Source organism: Neopsephotus bourkii, unplaced genomic scaffold (assembly GCF_033783945.1).
Source record: "Neopsephotus bourkii isolate Nb327-2 ecotype Australia unplaced genomic scaffold, CSIRO-AGI_Nbou_v1 NB_690, whole genome shotgun sequence".
Classification (NCBI taxonomy): domain Eukaryota; kingdom Metazoa; phylum Chordata; class Aves; order Psittaciformes; family Psittacidae; genus Neopsephotus; species Neopsephotus bourkii.
Window position 1 is genome coordinate 1,565,905 of NW_026901189.1, and position 21,833 is coordinate 1,587,737.

Consider the following 21,833-nt stretch of genomic DNA (forward strand, 5'->3'; position numbering starts at 1 on the left):
TAAGGTGCCATAAATACACTTACAGCAGCACAGATTTTCCCCGCCTTTCCCAAAGTGTACCTCAGCTCTTAGCACTATGACATCCTTGCACTGCTTTTTAAATGTGAGAAACATTACGTGGGGGAGAAAGAAACAAGTGACAGTGTGGAGGTACCAGCATTCATTTTTGTAATTCAGGAATGATCTGTAGCTCTCCCTCATTGTAGCTTTCTGAGTTGTTCAGGCAATGTGGACTGGCTGAGAAAACAGCTGAGCTGAGTAGCTGAAAGGCACTGATACACTGCTCAGTCTACAGTCTGCATTAGTTGAGACCTTAGAGATGTCACTCCTGTTGAACACTCCTGAAGCTGGCCAGGTAACTGGCTTGTGAGGAGAAAGTGAGGGACCATGACAGCACTCACCAGTGAGAGGACTGGAGGGCAGCAGCAGCAGCCACAGTCCGCAGCTATAGAAGTGGATATGCTCTGGGGAGTAAAACCTGTCCTTAGCATGTTGGCACTGCTGTCTCTTTAAAGGGACAGTCTCTGATCCAAATCTTGCTGCACAAATTCCTCGCTGCTGTAGGTGTTGCTCTGCCTGGTTAAGGAAAGCCCTGGCAGCAGGTACAGCTCCTTAGGGAAGAGTTTTTAACCCAAAGCGTGGCAAAAGCAGAGGGGAGAGAAAGTTTTGCGTTGGTAGGAGGGGAGGGAGAGAAGAGTTTAATGCTTAATCTTTGTGTGCGTGTAATGTGTTGTAATGTAACAACCTTGCTCTTGACAGGCATGAAGCCAGATTTAAACAACGTATGCTGGAACTAACGGACACGAACAACATTGCCTACTTATTTCTATCAGCTGCCAACAGATGGCTGGAGGTCAGGACGGTACGTTCAGTTTCGTCCCAGCTGTGGTTTTGAAACCTTGGAAGCAAACAAAGACTTTCCCTGATGCAGAGAAGACGATAATGAGAATTAATCTCACGATGAGATTATACACACTGTTCCTTAAAATAGATCAGGATTGTTTATGTTAAACCCATAAAGGTTTTTCAGCTGGCTTGGCCAGGAGTAAGAAAATGCAAGTCTCCCTCATCTTTTGCTGTTGTGATGTCTAGTGCCTGAAGAAAGTGCAAGAACAAACACTTACGTAACTTTAAATGAGGTTTGCTCTACTACTGTGCAGCATTTGCAGACCTGTTGCAGCAGGAACTACTTTTAAAGCAGAGCATGGCTATTTAGTAGCTTTGCGCCATCATTCTGCAAGGTCTCTTCTAGGCACTGCTTAGCTTTCAGGTCCTGAAGTATCTCTCCAGTAACAGGTTTAATCCCGCAGCTATAATTTAAACCTTTTTTGCAGTGCCGTTACTGCAGCCATGAGGCCATACTCTGTGATTTTACTGTTCAGTATCATGAAAGATGGCAGAACTAAACTCCAACTGAAAACTAAATGAACGTAGGGCAAAACACAGCCACTGCCAGTGGGATAGGCTCCTGGGTTTTACAGGGGCTCCCCAGGGACAGCACACATGGAACTTTTCTGATCTGCAAGCCAAGAAGACGCAAGCAAAGCTACTGTGATTTATTTACCTGACACTGAAAGAGAAATAAATAAACAGAACAGTGACCTGATTCTGCTAGACACAAGTAGTAACAGGCATGATTAATCCTCACATCAAAGCCTGTATCCTCACTTTCACGTCCTGATACGCTGGTGGAGCAACAAAGTTGTGCTCCATTTGTCATGGTGGCAAAACCTTCCCTTGTGCATGAAGCTTTCAGATTCCTACAGCATTCAAGATCAAGCTGAACGTGCTTCCAAATCAAGACACATATATAACAGAGCAACAGTCAATCCTGGAATAAGCTGTGATGATGCCTGTTAATGTCTCATAGTCTTAGGCTTGCTTACATGCGGAATGAATTTGATCAAAGCTTCATCATTGCTTCATCATAGCATTAGAAATAATGAGGGCTTGCCAAGGAATAGCTCATTTAGCCCTGCCTAGTGTCACAGTGGTACTAAAATCACTCAAAAGTTTGCAGGATTTAATAGCAAGAGCGAAGTCCTGTCCCAGTTGCTGATGGAGACTTGAGACCATTGTGCTTCTTTGAGTCTGCCATCTGCTCATCAACACATTTTACACACAGATGAACTAGGCAGACCTTGTTTCAAATCTCAGCAGGAAAGATTCCAGGCAGGATATTATCAGACAGGAGGAAAAAAAAAAAATTGGATGGAAAATGCTAACCCTGTAATCCAAAGTAAATATAATGCAGGGAGCAGTGGGAATACCAGCAGTCTCATGAATCAGGCACCTTGACAACTGCATGAGATCACATGTGGCATTCACTTCAAAACTGAGATATACATCAAGAAGATGGGTTCAAGCTCCTACAAAGCTTTCTAATACAGCCTACACAGCAATTTCTTTAAAGCAAGTCATCAACATGCAACAGAGCTGAGATCCTTCAGGTATTACCATGGAATCACTGTGAAACTCCAAGTGCTGTGGCAGGAGCAAGGCCACTGCCCATTTGCAGCACCACTACTACACAGCTATACTGCTTTCAAAGTCCACACTGCCAACACCCACATGGTTTTTCACTGCAGGCTGTGAGTGTATAGAAGGCTTAGTGATGCCTTCACCATGCACAGTGTCCCCTTGCATGATGTAGACACTGTATGTCAGTCTGCCCACTTGTGCCAATAAAACATGTTGCATGACCTGTATAAACTGTTCCAAAACTCTTTATGGACTCTGTGCAGTCACTGATTCTTCTCTTTTTTGGGAAGGCAAACCCACATTTAAGAAGACCTGAAGAAGAGTAGAGATTGAGGAACTGGTTTAGTGGTAGGAATTAGGGGTGGAGGAATTGTTGTGCCATTATTATGTTTCACCTTTTTTATGAGCTTATTAGATTTTTTGGGGTGGCCACAATAAGATAGCCTGGCCCAAATGGATTTCTAGAATACACTGGCCTGTTTCACTTGTCTTCAGCAACTTCCTGTAGAGTGTTTCAGGTTGGGCACCACAACCCATAACCTTTTCCAGGAAAAAAAGAACAAAACAGAATTAAGGACTAGGTATCATTACAGAAATAATCCTCAGTAAAGCAAGTCTGTTTTATGACTAATGAATCTTTCTCTCCCCCTCTCTCTTCTTCCAGGATTACCTTGGTGCTTGCATAGTTCTGACTGCAGCTGTCACTTCCATCACTGAAGGACCTCACTCAGGGTTTGTTGGGCTGGGTCTCCTGTATGCTCTAACGGTATGTACCAAGGCAAAGCATAAGAACCTTCAGACTAATGTATTCCTTTTATAATATTTTTAAAAACACATATACATGGTTATCTCCCAGCTTTCTTAATCTTGAAAAAAACAATCTTGCAAATAATGGATTCAAGCCAAAGCTGAGAGAGTTCAGGGCAACTTGGACTTGCTTCAGTTTTTATGAGCCAATTAAAAAAAACACAACTATTCCCAGGCCCTGCGTGCTCCCAAGCAGAGCAGGAAAATTAAAAATGCGTAAGAGGACCTGCTGTGCACCCTGTTTCGCACAACACAGTATTGGCTCCATCTGTATATAGCAAAACCTGCCTGAAAATATTCATAATCTGGATAATTTTTAACTGAAGACCAAATAAAATAATTGCTGAAGAATCAGAAATACCAGTTCTGCCTTCAGAGAGAAACCATTCATCCAATATTGTCAATGCAACTCTGAATGGATTTGGGGATTAGCACCTTTGGGGCTGGTAGGCATGGTTCATCATGACAGGTAGCAGAGGTGATAGGTTTAGGAATAATGAGATTTTGGTGACACACTAGCTGATTCATTGTGACACTGTCATTAGTACTGAGCAGTTTGAGCTATGTCATGGAGAAGGAACAGTGATTTAGGGTACGAGGCTGTAAGAGAGGCTGAGAGTGCATCAAGAGCACAGAGTACCATCACCATAGAAAGTAAAAATACCACTAAAGTAACCATGAGAGTGGAGACAAAAGCAGGTTTAAGGTAGTGGCAGAAAGAATTTTTGAAATCATGGGTGGCATGTAAAAAATCTGGCTGCTTTATGGCACTGGTATGATGGAGGGATATGGATAGGGGTCTAACACTGAGTTTGGATTTGCCCGTAAATGCTGATGAGCCCATAGTTACAGCAGAAAGTTCTCAGACAGCTGCCTTAGGGTAGACTTAGATCCCCTTCGTGACGCTGTTGCAGCAGTGTGAGAACCTGACAGCAACTGAGAATTAGTCCTACCGCTTCAACTTCACTTTGATAACATTCCTGGTAATCCTGCTTCGTTAGCAGAGATCTGGAAGTGCCAGCATGTCTGCATCATCTTTGGCTTCTCTGTATTTAGTCTGTGTTTGCAAACAGATTGCTAGTGTAAATCAGCCATGTGCTGAAGTCTGGCGTAGCAGAGAAAAAATGCTGTTGTCACCAAGTGATTACCTGTCTCTCTTCTGCCCCACAACAGCATGATGAAATTTTGAATACAGTTGGATTATTACCTGTGTGCCCTCACACATGTTTTTGTGTAATTTCTCTTTGGAGCTAAGAGAGGGCTGAGGTTTGGACCTGGGTGACAGCAATCTGCAGCAGCATTGTGTTTACAATAGACACCCATAAGCTTATTCTCTCCCCTTGCATAGGCACTGCCAGCTCCCTTGTACAACTAAAGTGAAGGCTGAAATAATGAGTAGAGCCTTTCAGATTACAGGATCTGTTATCAGATCCGCCAGGTCTATGATTACAGTCTGCTACTCCACAAGCAGCAGTTCTGCAGAGTGTTCAGCTTATCTGCAAATGTATGCAATGCTGACTCAAAGGCTGGGCACCAAATGAGCAGGTTTCTGAACAACAAAGAAAATAATACCTCCTTGACTAACTCTATCTTAAGTATAAAGCAAGCAACTAAATCTTCTAAATAAAAAATGTTATTGATGAAACTCAGTGAAAATTATTTACTCTATGCCTATTGCATCGATATTAGGTTTGTGGAAAAGAAGTGGGGCTGGGTAGCTTGTTCATAAAAAAGTTCTTATTTGGCAGATTTGGCAATCTCCCACACATAAACAACTAAACTTTTCTCTGAATGTATATATATAGGATATTTTCACTGTGTTACTTTTCTAAACCTTTGTTCAGGTATGTGAAGTATCTCAATTTTTAAAGGTACTTGGAAATCAACTGTTCCTAGTAAGAGCAGTTTTTCTTTAGATGAGCACCTAAATATGGACTTAAGAATGTTTAGGAAATTGATTTACAATTTTCAGCCTTAGATAGTCAGTCCTGACTAGAGATCAGCTTGTCTAAGCTACTGGCTATTGTTAGACAACTAATTATCAGCCATTATCTACTACAAGTAATACCTTTACTATTGATCAAATCCTTTTCATTACAAATGAGAATAAAAAGCAAGAAGGAAGTACTACTGAGCTAACACTTTTTTTTCATATATTTTTCTGCTAAAAGCCCTTCACATTATCCAAAGAGAGAAATTAATAATTTAAATACAACAGAAACAGAAATGAAATGCCTATCATTTTTTTCAATGTATTTGCAAGTAGTGAACTTTCTTAATCCTTAGTTGCAGTCTTTGAAAGATTAGAAAATGCAATATTTACACATAGCACTGCTAATTTTGATTATTTTTTTTTCTCTGCTTGTGTGCTAAAATATACCTTTCAGTACTGATCACTAGGTGCTGAGAACAAGAGATTCCCTTAGTCAGTCACATCTTCAGACTGTCGGTACAACCTTTCCATAGTTCTCCTTCAAAAAACAAGGATGAGAATACTGAGCACTAAATTACTTTGTCAGGTTTGTTTGTGTTGGAGGATGACTGGCTTATTATGTATTTGATGGTGTTGCACTGAGTCTTGAACTGTTGCAACATCAATAAGAAGACCTACTGTATTGCTTCAGGTGAAAAACTTTTGCATATTTATCCAACTTTTATTTGCAAATAGACAGATGAACAGACAGAAAGCTGAGCACTGTCCTTGTTTTCATTTTATGATGCAGATAACCAACTATTTGAACTGGGTGGTGAGGAATCTGGCTGATCTGGAGGTGCAAATGGGTGCAGTAAAAAAAGTACACAGCTTCTTGAACATGGAGTCGGAGAACTACGATGGCTCCTTGGGTATTGCTCTCAAATCTTTTGGGGTTTTAATGTGGTAATGTGAAAGTGTGGTATTCTTGGTCATGCAAAGCATATACTCCTCTTTGGCCAAAATCTGTTCATATCTACGTGTAGGAACTCCCACTGATCTGAGTGACAAAGATACCCAAAAAAAGCTCTAAGATATGTAGCCCATGCTACTCAGCATAAAGAAACTCTCTACCCAAATGCCAGGGAGACAGAGCATGGCCCTGTAGTACAATCAGAAAATACCAGGGCACAGTTGTAGATGGGATGAACAAAACATCCATATAGCTGTTTAGAAAACAAAAATATGGATAAAAATTAGAAATGTGCCATCAGTCATGCTTCAAAATCTCTGATCTTTGCAGCAAAGGGGGACTACAGGGCAGGACTGATCAGTTGTTGAGGACATCAGACCTCAACAGCTCTTCCTTGAACTGCACACTGGTGTTCATACTCCACGCTTTGGTATTTTATAAGTGCTTGAAGCGCAAGACCAAAAAGGCTTGCAGATCAGCAAACTTCCCTGGAAAGCCAAGCCCCTTAGTCTGGAGAGAAAACCTGCCTGTGTATTTGGAAATCAGGATGAAATGCTAGCTGTGATAATGTAGTATGGCAGTAACAACATTCTTCCTTGCACTGCCCTTCCTGTGCTGGTAACTGACCGAATAACATGTTAACACTGCACTGACACTACATTCTTCTCTGCTTATTTGGCTTCTCCCTGTTTTGTTACCAAGAGACACTTCAGCATCTGCTCTCTCTTCATATGTGTTATGATCTGGAAGCTAAGTGCTAATGTGCATGCCAGGCTGATCCCAGCTCACCCTTGGCAGGGAACTGCAACTCCATTTCTTGAGTGGCTTCAGGAGGGTGCCCAGAGAGAGGCAAAAAGGGGAATGTCGTAAAGAGTGTCCCTCAGATATATTCATTTCGGTTTGTTTTACTGTAACTATTTCAGATCCCTCTCAAGTCCCCAAAGACTGGCCCCAGGAGGGGGAAATCAAGATTGAAAATCTGTGTGTTCGATACGAAAACAACCTGAAGCCTGTTCTTAAGCATGTTAAGGCATATATCAAACCAGGGCAAAAGGTAGGTACAGTGTGAAGCAATTGCCTATTATCCTCATCCTGGAGCAGATCCTTCTTTATTGTTTTTTCCTTTCTAAAGTGGCAGAAAAGCAAGAATAACAACTTGCGGTGACAGCTATATATATTGATGGTTCTCTCTGAAGTCCCTGGGCATGGGTCAAGAAACTTACACTGATGATATCTTATTCTTGGCTGGGCTCAATTTTCCTTCTGGCAGTTCTTCGTTCCAAGCCCATCTCTCCGCATAGAGTGAGGCTAGGTGGCCAGATGAGATTAGAGAGACATCAGACTGGAACGGAGCAAAAAATGCAAGAATATCTCACATTTCAGTGTATATATCATTGGAGTCCAGGTCAAAATGCTGAAGTTTAAAAAATGTTCCTGGGACAACTCCCCATGATGCTGAGAGGCAGAAAAGTGTGCTTGCTGTGCTGTCTTTTTTTTTCCCCCTGGAGTCTGCAACTGGCCATTGGGAAGGATATTTCTCCTCAGTTTTCCCAAATGGACTGCAAGTCTAATTTATGGCTGCCCTGTATAAATAACATCCTCCTTTCTCTTGCAGGTTGGAATCTGTGGTCGTACTGGCAGCGGCAAGTCATCCCTGTCTTTGGCCTTCTTCCGAATGGTGGACATATTTGATGGTTAGTTTTCAATGTGGTATGTTTGACCCCTGACCTGCTCCCCCCACTTTTTCTTCAGAAAAACTGAGGAGACATTTTGCTAGTTTGGCTGTCTTTCTCAGAAGATACTTGATTAGAATGAGGCTTGTTATGTCTTATCCTTCCAAGTACAAAGTGTCCTACTGTGAGCAGTGCTCGATTCTTCCAGGAAACGTTATGCACAGGTTATACTTGTACGTTTTTGGAACTTTTTTACGTATGTTCTGACAAAATAATACGCCACTTTGAGATAGGAGGGGAAAATGTGCAACTCTCTCAAGCCTCTAAATTTGTCCCTAATGAATAATTGGATTAACTTTTGTTAGCTGTTAAAATATTAACAGAATAGAAACTAGAACTCAACAAGTCCATTCCCTTGATATTTATTTTTTATTTTATTGTGGTTTCCCACAGTTGCAGCAGAAATTGACTAAATGGTTTGGAAATATTTTGCTGTGTTTTCACTCCTGTGGCACTTCACTTTCTCAGCTAACTGGCCTGAACTTACATGCTGCAATATGAACCCTCACAAATTATAATATACATGCATATATACTATTATGGGAATATGGAAAATTATCTTTTTGTTTCAAAGATTTCCATGTTTCTAGTCTAGCTGTTGTGCATGGAACATTTGCTAGGGAAACCCCACTGGATGTAGGAGGATAAGTAAATCTGATGCAGCTAATATACGCTTTTGCTGTGGTTATGTGTCTATACGTATCTATGGTAATAGGTTTCTGATTCATGACCAGGGTTCCTGCATATATAAGTAGTGCAAACAAATAGTAATTATGTTCATAGCCAGCTTGAAGTTTCCTTCTACTTTAATCTTCTTTATGTATCTTTTCTCCTTTCTGTTCCTTCAGAATCCTGATTTTTCCCAATGGGAATGCTTAAATCTTTTCTAATTGAGTTCTGTTTACCCTTTGTGCACTTCTCTCTCTCTCTCAGCTAGACCCTTATTTGGCCTCTATGCTGGTCCACTTCTGGGTAGAGTCCTGGCTCTAATAAAAGTTACATAACAAGATTTGACGTAACTTTACTAGAACCAAGATTTTATTCATGTTGTCCATCTTGGTTCCTTATGTCTCTCTTATTTCTTTAAATGTGTATGTGTTCCATTTTATTCCCCTTACTCTTGCTTCTTTGCTCTTTAGTGTTTCTCTTTTCTTGCCCTCTGTTCAAACTATGTCTCATTTCTCATCTGCCTTGCTTGGAAGCCCTTCATTACTTTCCCACTTTCCCAACTCACCTCTAATTTACTTTTTCCCATAAGTCTCCTCATCCACTCTGTTCTTTTCCTCGAACACCCTGGCTTCTATCAAAAATGCACTCCTCTATTCCCAAGGCATGCCATATTAATTTTTCTCTGATTAGTCCACCTTATGTTCTCATTTATGAAGAAAAGGAATTGTTTACGTTTATGGAATGACCACTACCTCACTGCTGCCCATCCCTTCCCCGTAACCTGGAGGAAGTTTTTGTGTCCAATGAAAGTCAGTGTGGCCAATAGTACTTGGCTTTTCTTTGAGGATTTAAGAGAAAACATTCCTTCTGCCCTTCTCACCCTCTATTTTCAAAGTAGCCAACCAGTTTCTCTTGTACATTTCCTGTATCTCCCAGGCTTCAATATCAGCAGTTGCCACACCCTGCACATCATAAATCAGATTTTCAGATGAGATCCATAGGCTGATTGACCTGAAGTGGTGACTAGAAAAGGAAAATCCTCTTACTTCACCAAGTATCCTAGCTGTTGCAGCAGCTTCTTGCCAGGGAATGAAATACTAGGTTAAGGGGTGATTAATGTGACTGCTTCCGGTAATATTATGCTAGCAGAACAGTATGTGGCTAATTCACAACCAAATGCTCAGATGAAACTAAGCTGTAGGAACCAGCATGAATAGTACTAAAATGCCTTGGAGTAAGACATCTTTTTTGTTTTTCTGATCTGCTTCTCATTAAAAAGTTAATGCTACCCTGTTCCTTGGGTGTTTTGGCTCCTGATGAATGGATTGCAGATACATGCATATATTACGAAAAAGAAATTGTGCACAATGTCAAATTAAATACCTTTGGCAACTGTTAAAGTCAAGGGGAACAAAGAAAGGCACAGGACGTAGCTACTTACAGAAGTTGCTCTGGTTCTCACTTTGTTTGGCTATAAATCTCAGATTGATCCATAATAAAATTTCCTTCTGGTGCTATCATTAATCACATAGCATGGAAGCCACCTATTTCCTCTAAGGGAGGAGCAGGGAAAGACAGCAAGGCAACTGTGTCATTAATAAGAAGCTGCATTCCCTCTAGCTTGCATTACTACATCCACTCACCTTCCCTGTGTTTATATGATAGTGCTGAGAGATCACAGAGACAAGCTGCCTCCTCATTGGAGTCCATCCCAAACCAGCTGTTTTATCTTTCTGTCTGCTACCTGCAGATCACATGCTTTGCGCAATTCCCTCACATATCTTCTGCACATTGTTTTAAATAGGGAGGATAGTGATTGATGGAATAGACATCAGCAAATTGCCTCTTCATACTCTCCGTTCCCGACTGTCCATTATTCTCCAGGATCCAATATTGTTCAGTGGCTCCATCCGGTAGGTATATGCCATAGTGGGGGAGAAGTAGCATTGCATGACATATTTCTGATGGGCACTGTGGAACAGGAAGGGATGGAAAAGGGTAGAAACCTTTCTAGCTGCATCCAATCATATCCAAGGGAAGTCAAGTGATACACATAATGCCAAAATGTTCCTTTGCAGAAGACCTGAATGAACTGCAATTGCAGTAACAAGACTCCTTTTATGGTTTTCTTTGCAGTTTTAATTTGGATCCAGAATGCAAGTGCACTGATGATAGACTCTGGGAAGCTTTGGAGATTGCCCAGTTGAAGAACATGGTCAAGTCATTGCCAGGAGGCCTTGGTAAGTCTGAACCAAGTCTCTGGAAACACAGGCCAATAATGAAATTACACATGCATGAGCATGCACACATATAAACAGATGCAGGGATCTTACACTTCAAACCATATAGGAGTTGACAGACACCTAATGAATATTCTGTCTCCATGCTATTCTTACTAAAAAGCTGAATAGTAGTCTGGTTTTCCACTCACTGCAGAAAAATCCTCAGCACCTCAGCATCATAATGGTGTGACTAGTCATTAAAGAGTTAAAAAAGAGCAACTTTACCTCCATACCTTCAGGAGAATCTGGCTTTGCCAGCAGAGCTGTAGCTCTTGTCTAGAACACTGACAGAGTATTTTTCTTACTATTTTAGTTCTGGCTCATGAAGGAAACTCACATATTTCTTTCATATTGTGTGTTTCATATCACTAAGATATTACCCTGAAGACTACCAGATTTGCTATTTGTGCCAACTATCTGCTTAATGATATATTGCTCCTTTCCCAAGAAGCTGTACTCACTTTTTTTGGTATCATTCCCTTCCAGCGTACAGTCAGGATTATGCTAATTGGCTTTTACTGGAAATCTGCACAATAAGAGCTTTCATGGTACCCATTCAAAACCACTAGGTCCTCTCTGTATGAAAGTACAGCATTTCAGTGGTGTTACATTCAAAGTAATTGACTTTATTACAGATGCAATGGTCACGGAAGGAGGAGAGAACTTCAGTGTAGGGCAAAGGCAGCTCTTCTGTCTGGCCCGAGCCTTTGTCCGCAAGAGCAGTATTCTCATCATGGATGAAGCCACGGCATCTATTGACATGGCCACAGTGAGTATTACAATTAGCACCATTGATGTGTGGATGTATAAGAAGAGGCATCTTTCCTAAATGTCAGCCATGAGACCTCTTAGCGGGAAAAAATTACAGCTTTTTTGCTTTTCTCTTGCATTTGGTTTCATCCATTGCTGTTGATGTGTTTTGGGGATTGATGCCTATGGTGAGAGGAAAAAAGACAAAATGTTCTAAAAAATCCCTGCTTTCACAGGTGTGACATTTTCTTAGTCAGAATCTAGTGTGCAGATCATAGACAGTATGGAACATGATCCTCCCTCCTATGTGCTTAAAGACACCTGAATTAAAAGGATGTATAACTGAATGTTACTGGATGTTTACTGAATGTGTAAAAACGTGAAGTAACTGAAGTAAGCCTTTTTGGTTTTTTAGGAAAACATTTTGCAGAAAGTCGTGATGACTGCCTTTGCAGACCGCACAGTTGTAACAATAGCAGTAAGTATTGATGCCAGCAAATGCTTTATTTCCTCATTCTTCAGGCAGTTAATCTCACCTTTCACCATTAAATACCACTAGATAAAATTAAAAACATCACAAAATAAAACCAGAACACAAGGTAGGAAAATTTCCAGGTACTAGAACAGGTGAAGACAATCAACCTGAAATTTTGCAGTGAATGCTATCTTGCTATGAAGTCGGCTAAACTGGAAACACTGTTTCCCTGAAGAAGGACTTTAGAGTGGACTTCAGCCTCTACACTGTCTCCAAGGAGATTTGAGCTCATTCTCACTAAAAAAAAATGAAACAAAACCCATGGGTTAAACCTTGATTGAAAGTTGCATCAAAATCCAGATTTGAAATTTACCTCTGAAAGTCTATGAATATGTAGTGCTTACAGTGGTGGCACAACTATACAAAGGGAGGTAAGATTTCAAAATCTTTTTTGGTGTGGTCTCTTAAGTTGGGTTATCTTTTCTGTCTTTCAGAATAAAAAGTTGGGTTTGTGATAAAGATTTAAAAAATCTGAATCAATGGGAATTGCTCAAAAATTGGTATTTGTTCAACTAAGGGTTTACGACTCATTTTTTGCCTGTTTTCCTGCCGTTTCTAGAGCCCAGAAGTTCCATATATGTGGGCAGGTATGCATATACATGCACACACATACAGTGGATACCATTAAAGATAGTTCCACCTTGTGACAGCAGACTTACTCAACAAATGGGTGTTTTATCCATGAGATAAATACGCGTTTCAACAGCTGTTCCATTTGCTTTGTCTGGAATCTAGTCCTGTGGTTAGAGATTAGAGCTATGCCTCCTGGTCTCTGGTTTCAAGTCTGTTTGTTAGTGACTGGTTTGTGTCAGGCAAACCACTTAACCTAGCTCACTGACAGTCGGCTCTAATGTTCTTGGATGTGTAAATGCTGTAGATGCTATCGGTAAGCATAGTCTTCTTCAGCTACATGCTTTGCATGTAAGTTTGCAGCATTGTCTTTCTGACTGGAATCTCACTTTTTGTTTGCTTTGCCTTTCTGAACTCAGTGTCTCAAGCAAAATGCCACATGTTAATATTTATATTTCATCACAAACTTGGCTTCATTTCCTTCCTCTCTTCATTCATGGCTGATCCTTTCTTCACCCACCCGTTTTTCTCTTCTTTTCCAGCACCGCGTATCTCACATCTTGGATGCCAGTATTGTCCTAGTCCTTTCTGAGGGCTTTCTAGTTGAATGTGACACTGCCTCAAACCTACTCCTCAAAGAGGATGGCCTGTTCACCACTTTGGTGAAGACTCACAAGTAGACTTTCTCAGTCCACAGTGTTCACAAGACTTCGGGCTCTTTGGTAGTTATTTTTAACTCTTTAGTTTCCTTTCACTCCTTTCACTCTGCTTCCTTTCTACTACACAGCTTCAGAGATGAGAGTGCAAAGTGTTCATTGTGTGGTTCCTAGGTTTATTCAATTTCAAGACTATTTATGCTAATCATATTTCACTAAAGCTTAGACATGCAGCTAACATTGAATCTATCACATCAAAGGAATCCACCCCCTGGACCAATCCCTGACTTTTAATCTGTATAGTGAAATATCCCACTTTTAGAGTTCGCCCTGTCTATACTTGACTGGCTGTATTCATATGGCACTGAAATCAAAACTCAGGCTCATTACATTCCTGTTGCCTACAGGGCTTAACTATTGCCTGTAGCACACTCAAATTTAATCTCAGAGGGAGCTAATTCGTTTACAGATGGAGACAGCCCAGGAGTGCCATAAGATAGATGCACAGACACCAAGGACTGAAGTAGGACACTAAGCCTCCTGACAGTGCAGGCATACGCAGGATATTTATCGCCCATATCTCCTAAAGGGGAAGATGTATTTCAGTTATGCTGTAGGATTTATTCCAACAGCTGTTCTGTCCAGGATGGCAATTAGTGGACCAAAAGTGAAATATTTGCAGGCTTGGTGACAGAGGCTGTAAAGTAATTGGAGATCTCTTCAGATTAAAGTTGTATAGTACACAGACTGTAACCAAGGATAGCCTGTCACTAACCTAGTGTGCCTTGGATTAGGTCCATTAATTAACTGCATTGAGAATTATCATAATGACAACTTCTGTATGCTTTTCTGTATGGCAGCATCGGGTTCACACCATCCTAACTGCAGACCTGGTCATCGTCATGAAGCGAGGGAACATTTTAGAATATGATACGCCTGAGAACCTGCTTTCTCAAGAAGATGGCATCTTTGCTTCATTTGTCCGGGCTGACATGTGAAGAATTACATGATGCATCTTAATAGCTTATTTTCAAACAAATGAAATGTAAATATTTTTTATTCAATGTACCATCACTTTTATCTTTTATTTTTTAGAGATTTTTTTCTTCACACTTCCATCTTCCAGAATAATAAAACCTATTGCAATACACGTATCCCTCAAAGCAATAAAAATGTCACTTCATTCAAAAGCTATTAAACTACACACACATGCACATACAGACAGAAATTTTTATTTCCTGGGAATGTAGCTTTTCCTTAGACTTCTTAGTGACTTTTTCTTTTACAGAGAGCAAAAAAAATGCACTGCTGTTATGAACTGCATATGTTCTGCTGGAACTGGCAATCAAATCGTGCAGTTTGTCAAGGAAACAAGAGATCCCCAGAAGCATTCTGTCCCCAGAGGGGCAAAATGTAAAAAAATCAAATCCAAACCCATAACACTTAGGGCAATCTGCTGCATTCCAATGGCATAAACTTTGCTCTTCAAATTGTTGTGGAGGAGCAGTGAAAGAGCAAAAGGAATTCCATCAGAAATAAGGAAACTCTTCCTGTCCTTCAATTCAGCTAGCACAGAATATTTGTCACAGTACTATTTTCAGTGCAGCGATGTATTATCCGTACAGTCAATTCCTAAATCCATATTTGTTCTGCAGACTCTCTTCCATCAAAGATGCAAATCATACTATAACTATGCATGCTTTGATAGGCCTCTAGAAGAATTTTGTACAGTATCTTAAGACTTTGTATTCAAATCAATATGAATTTATAAACTTTGTATTAGCCAATCTTTTAAAAATGTCCATATAGTTTTCTACATAATATGGCATATAATTAGCCAACCAATAATTGTTTTGTATGTTTTTGTCCTTCACATTATTTTTTATCCTGGGACAGTCTTTCCTTTCCTTTACACATTTCTGACACCGCTGTAAATCAGATCTAGTCCAAAAAGGTATGATTTTCAAATTATTACTATATCTTTAAGACTTTAGGTGAATTTAGATATGTATTTATATCATACAGCTTTGGAAAGCTTGCCTGCACCTGACTAATGCATATGGCTAGATCTTGAACCATGACAACTGCACAATGGAAAGTAAACCTCCAGAAGGAGTTTCACAGACATAATTCCAACTGCACAGCTTGAGACATAAGCTTCACTAGCACTCAATGTGAATCTTACTCATTTGTTGTTGTAAGATATAGGAAGATCATAAGGTGCACTTAAGCCTATTTCTTGTGTGATTAAAAGAACAAAAGGCAGACTACTTGGCACAAAAAAAAATGCTATAAATTTTGGAGAAGTTGTAGGATTTAGGATTACATTTAGTCTGGTCATGTAAAAACAATAAAATGGTTTGCCTTCATTTGTTTATGTTTTTTTCCCACCTTAATTATTGGAAATATAAGCAGTGTGACACAATTGAAGAAAAAAAAAACTCAGTCTTGAACATTATATGACGGAAAGTACTTCTGTGATTCCTCTGGCTACTGCTGTGAAATGTTTTTTCTCTTTTCTGGATTAATTCCCTTTGTCAACCTTTGTCATACAAAGAAAATAAAAAAATAAAGCAGATGTTTCCAGTGGAAGTGTATGCTGTTACACAGATTTCAAAACCAAAAGGCCAGAATGATTCTTAATTTCATTGTCTTCAGCAAAAAGCTAACTGGATTCATTGCTGTCAAACTCAGTCAGTATGAAGTACAAGTAACTTTGTTCGTCTGTGTATCTTTGATGTTGATGCAATCCTGATTGATTTTAAGTGGTGACAACTAGTTCACCGAGATCCAGTACTTGAGAGGGGTCAATAATTAGTAGCTCTTTCCACCTGCATTTGTATAGAGCCATTGCAGGCATAAGAATCACCTTCTTTGCTCATCCAACCCTCCAGACCTATAGAACTTCACTCTGTTGTTTAAACATTTGGAAAAGAATATACAATATGACATGAGAAAAACCTACCAGCTTGCTTCATTCACTTTGATGGAGGTGTGCAGTATTGGCCCTAGTGCAACATTAACAATTGTCAAAATATTTGATGATTGTTGTAATATATCCCACAGCTGCCTAGAAGGTTTAAAAGCACTATTTCATTCTTGAAGCAATCAATCCTATTGAACACAGACAAATCCCAAGAGAAATAGCAAACATCAACCAACTGCTATAGACATACCAGATCTCCTCACGTTATAGCCACTGTGCATATGATGTGCATATGGTACTTCCCAAGGGCTTACATTGAACTTTGCTTTTTTGTGTTTTCCTGTAATGGAGAGGGTGTTCCCAACAGTTGCACAGCTGTTTCGTTACTAAGAAGTGTGCAGGAGCGATGAAGACTTTGAAATAAATTTCATTTCATGTAAAGGTCTTAAATGTGTGCCCTTTAGGAGCAGTTCCCTTAAGCTGTGGTGCATAAGGTAAAGGAGATTTTGTTTCTTTGACTTATTACACTGACTCTTCTGCTGGTCAGCCCTTATTTTCTTGCCACAGCTTCCTTGTTTTTTCTATTTCCGTCTCCTTATATCATATCCTCTTTGAGGCTCCTGCTTGTATCGCTGAATGCTCCTTATTCTGCCTGTAGCCTCCCATTCCTTCCTGATTTACCTCCACACCCTCTGCTCCATTTCCTCTCTGACACAGATCTGCACTCACTCTCCTTCCACCTTGTCTTTCTCTAGCTTTCTATCATAGCACCCCTGCTTTTCAGGGAGACACTTATTGTAGTGTCATCATGTTATGGCATTCGTTCTTTTATCCCAAGCATTAAACTAAGCAAGCTTTCATATTTGCAGTATTATGCTCCAGAACTATTAAGTTCTTCTGTTTACGAGGGAGCTTTGAATGCAAACACTGACCATGGATATATTTCTTTTAACTATGGATTGAGAGAAATCATCTCTGTGAGAGATCCTAAAGATTCCAACCTCCCTACCGTGGGCAGGGACACCTTCCTCTAAATCAGATTCATCAAAACACCATCCAGCCTGGCCTTGAACACTTCCAGGGATGGTGCAGCCACAGCTTCTCTGGGCAATCTGTGCCAGTGCCTTAGCAACCCCACAGCGAAGAATTTTTTCCTAACATCTAATCTAAATCTATCCTCTCAGTTTAAAACTACTACCCCTTGTCCTATCACTATGCTCTCATAAGGAGTCCCTCTCCATCTTTCCTGTATGCCCCCTTTAAACACTGAAACTTCTTGTGCAACTGCTTGTGGAGCCACAACAGCATTTCTCAACATCTGATTTGCAACCAGTGGGTAATCTTTCCCACTCCTTGAGCTGGGTCCAGTGCCTGGCAGAGAGGAGACTGCTCCCTTCCTATATGTGGCCTTTCATCAGACTCATGACACCTATCTAATTATTACTGCTTCTTCTAAACTATTAATATCCCACACAACCTTTGTGTTTATTACTGAGCCAAAACTTAATTGTGCTGGGAAACACACTGTAGGGATTTTAAGCACTATTTGAAACAGGTCTTTGAGCCTCTGCGATGAAGCAAAACTGTTGACAGGTAGCAAGGGGAGGAAGCTTTTCCTCCTCAAGATCCATGACTTAAATCAGAAAACTCTCAATTTATTCACATTGCTGGGGTTCTACATCAGCACAGTGGATGCTGGAATTCATCAAAGGTGAATTATTTTGATGAATTTTTCCAGGCAATTCCAGGACTATAAGAATCTCCTTAAGAATATCTTTGCCTGAACCACTTGTGTTCTGCTAATTATTATTTATGCTTCAGGGATTTGGGGAGCATGACAATTATTTGGACTTAATATTTCGAACAATACACTTACCAAATAGGAAAGTTGCAAGAGCTGATGTTTTGTAACTTCAAAATTGTTTTAGATTAATATTATATGTTACTTCAAATTGTCCCTTGTAACTAACTTCAGACTCCCTTTGCTGTGATACGAAGACCTCTTAAAATCACCTGGATGTTTTCTATTTGATATACAGTATGTTATCTGTATGTGTGTATGCTTATACACACAAACTGTATGTAATCTTTTCTTTAAAGAAGCATATGTTACAAGCAAGGTTGATTTCCTTTGTGTTCAGAAGAAAGGTTTCTAAAGAACCTTTTGTTTGTATTTTTCAATGTCAGGCAAATATCCACATCGCATCAGCCAAAGGGATGATTCTCCCTCTGGAGGTGCCTGTCTTTCACCCAAGTATGCAGAAGGAGTCCAGGCAATGAGCTTGAACTAGAGGTTTGCCTTTTTGATTGCTAGCTTTAAAGCCTCAGGGAGTCCCTGACAGCTATCGATAGACAATCAGCCATGAATTAACCAAAGAGGGTGGACTAATCCACAGGCATTTCCTGCAAGGCAGGAAACTTCCCCATAGGAGCTTGGGATAGCTCTGATAAGCCAGGGGCATAAGCAAGGCAAAGTCTGCAGGGAGAGATCATTGTTTTGTTAAACAAATTGATATGCAAAAGAGGTATCTCAAGGGTTCATAGTTTCTAATTTTGTTGCAGACCTGAAAAAGCTCTTTCTTTGCAAAGGTGCGTCTGCTTTTCCCAACTGAATCATTCTGCTGAAAGAATATTTTATCAAAATCTTCTCAAGCACTCGAATGAGCCCCTTTTTGGTTAGTGTAAACTAGCAGAATACTTCTGCTGTAAATTAATACACCTCCACTAAATTCAATTAGTACCAACATGAATATGGCCTAAAGGATTTAGCATCTTATTATACATAAAACATATTTATTCAAACTTCTTATGCAAAAGAATAGTTTTGTTATTGGCCTTAGTAATTCCTTATGAAAAGATGACAATACTTTGACATACCATTCTACTAACATGTCATGAGAAGCTGAACATACATCACACATACATTTCACATCACACATGTATTTTACACAAGCTATGCAGGCATTTTATCACAAATAGAGGTATATCTGAGATGAAGAGCTTCCTTTATAAAAAGCTATTGACAACGGCCATGTTTTCATTGTCATGTTTCTATTATGTAGTGGCAAAAGTTGGAGTATGTTTCCCTTGCAAGCACTATGGCCCAGTATCCCCAGCTTGACACTGCCAATAGAAATCAGCTCTAAAATAGCTATTGAAACCACAGCACTACTTGTTAAAATCTCTCTGGAGCAATTATTCTCCCACAAAATGTGTTTAAAAGCAAAAATTATTTCAGCACATGTACTAGTTTATATCCTCAGGTACTATCTTTCAAAAGCCTAATTTAAAATTAATAATGTAAATTCTCTCATATGGATTCCATGATGACGTCTGAAGCACTCTTCAGTTTCTTTGGAAATAAATCTAACAAAAATAACAGAGTACTAAAAAAAGTCTGAAAACAAAACTGTAAATCAAATTCTTCATTGCCATGCAAACATCCCAATCATTTCCACATTGGGTTTTTACTGCTTTGTTTTTTCTCCACTAGAACTGACCTCTATGTGGTATTGTGGGGAAAGATTATCAGGTTTTCAAATTGTCAAAAGATTGTTGTGAGGCAGAAGTTCTCTCCCTCTTACAAATTACCAATGTGCTGATGCTGTTTTGGCACGACAGCTTGTAGAAAACTGTGGAGTTCAGAGAAGATTCAAAATGCAATCCTTCAAGAGAAGAGATTTTTAGAAAAGTCTTAATTTATTTACTACATAGTTATTATTAAATTTTCCCTATTGATAGCATCTGTCTGCTACTAGACACTACCCATGCAAACATAACAGACACTCCTAGCAGGAGCTGTTTATTTTTCTCACATAATAAGCCACACTCTGAAAAGACAAGAAACAGTCATGTTTGTATATTAGTCCATTTAATATACCAGTACATTACTTTACATAGTTATACAACCTTTGGATAAATGGTATAAGTAAGTAATGAACAGCAACAGCTAGCACTGCCCATAGGAGCAACTCATAGCTATTCCCTTGACATTTCTCAACTCTCCTTTTAATTTACTTCAGGGTTTTCTGGCTGTACCAGCTTACATACATAAATACCACTTCAACATCCAGTAAAATATTTAACCATGTAACTAAGGAACTAATGCAGCTTAGTGTAAATGACATGGTCCAGAACCACCACCCTTAAGTATCGCAGTTATGGATGCCTCAAAGCAGCATATTCTTTGAAAAGCAGAAACTTAGAGATTCATATTTAATAGTTATATGTGGTTTTATTGTACCAGTTAGATATGGCCCTTCCTTTTTCAGAAATACCATCTATGATCATTAGACTTCTCCATCAGAGACAGGAATGTGAGGCTCCAAGAGTCTCTGAGTACTGCAGATTTTCATAGGTGAATCATTTGGGTTTGGGGACATCTACTTCTCCAGGTCTTGGCATCTGAGATCGGAAGGCTTGGAGTTGCTAGCTATTCTGTAATATCATTTTAAGAAGAGAGATGACCTCTATCTTCATCAGTGACATAATCTTAATTTAACCCTCACTCTGCAGCAAGCAGAGATATCAATCAGTTGCAAGTGAGGGGACCTGAAAGCACAAGGATGAAGATACAAAAACATTCTATTTCACGAATCAGAAGAAAAATCACCTTCAGCTGGTCATACAGCCTTCTGAGCTAGCTCTGGGCTTCTCAGAAGAGAAGAAAAAATTCTACTATACTACTCTGAGGCTGAAGCCACCTGGAAGCTTTCTGGCTCCTGCAACATTAGAGGAATAAGCATGGTTTGGACAAGGAGATAGAATGAAAAGCCCTTGATTCCACCAATACCTGGCTTTGTGGCTCCACATACCAGCAGAAGAAAAGAAGAAGAGACGTGGCATTTATCGTTTGTCTCAGCAGTAGAAGTACCTATCCTCTCTTAGTTTCCGGGCTTTTGCTGCCTCCAGCATTTTGCCACCTCCAGCATTTTGCCACAAGTAGACCTGTTCCTAGAGTCTACTCTTAGGTGCTGCCTACACTACTAAATAAAATGGGAAAAGTGGCACAGCCTACTTGTGAGACTATCCATATGTCTAAAATCACAGCTTTCCCAAAATAAGGTTGCCTTGTCCATCCTGTGCATTTAGAAGAGTCTCTGGAACATGTCTGGGGCTTTCCACATCCAAACTGTGTGTGGTTACTGGGTGAGAATGTCCCACCCAATACAAGACAAAACCCTGCCATGAAGAACTGGAGAAACAACACTTCAGTGGAAAATGTTTTAACAAAAAAACAGGTGTTATACACTTTGAGATGTCATTTAGTGAGGAAATCCCTGCCCTACAAGACTCAAAATTCAAATGTTTTATGGAAATCTGAGATGAGATGGAGCAGAGGAAGAGGGCAGTGACATCCAGGGAAGCATAGAGCCATGACTGGTAGACTTCTTTGAGCTTGGGACCAGCTCAGATATTTGGAGAGCTCTGCTGTTTTAGGTGTAGTCTGCTATGGGTAGACCTATGGGGAAAAAAATGGAGCAATGCAAAAGGAAGATGCTAAGGATCCCAAACGCTTGTTTACCTTTTCCCCAGTGCC

General features: G+C 39.9%; 1 protein-coding gene across 9 annotated transcripts in view; it reads left to right on the forward strand.

Moving 5' to 3' along the window:
* Positions 1 to 15,946, forward strand: part of ABCC9 (ATP binding cassette subfamily C member 9) — a 74,313-nt gene extending 58,367 nt beyond the window's left edge. For 6 of the 9 annotated variants that reach the window (XM_061353628.1, XM_061353626.1, XM_061353630.1 and 3 more), the window contains 10 exons: positions 760 to 862; positions 3,146 to 3,247; positions 6,012 to 6,132; positions 7,097 to 7,227; positions 7,789 to 7,867; positions 10,380 to 10,488; positions 10,712 to 10,815; positions 11,493 to 11,626; positions 12,023 to 12,085; positions 14,229 to 15,946. In XM_061353628.1, the coding sequence (XP_061209612.1) occupies positions 760 to 862; positions 3,146 to 3,247; positions 6,012 to 6,132; positions 7,097 to 7,227; positions 7,789 to 7,867; positions 10,380 to 10,488; positions 10,712 to 10,815; positions 11,493 to 11,626; positions 12,023 to 12,085; positions 14,229 to 14,366 (1,084 nt within the window). In that variant the 3' untranslated portion in view covers positions 14,367 to 15,946. Of the gene's footprint in view, positions 1 to 759; positions 863 to 3,145; positions 3,248 to 6,011; positions 6,133 to 7,096; positions 7,228 to 7,788; positions 7,868 to 10,379; positions 10,489 to 10,711; positions 10,816 to 11,492; positions 11,627 to 12,022; positions 12,086 to 13,254; positions 13,435 to 14,228 lie in introns of all 9 variants that reach the window. The other 3 variants (XM_061353629.1, XM_061353632.1, XM_061353634.1) reach the window with 1 other exon arrangement.
* The last annotated feature ends 5,887 nt before the right edge of the window (positions 15,947 to 21,833 follow it).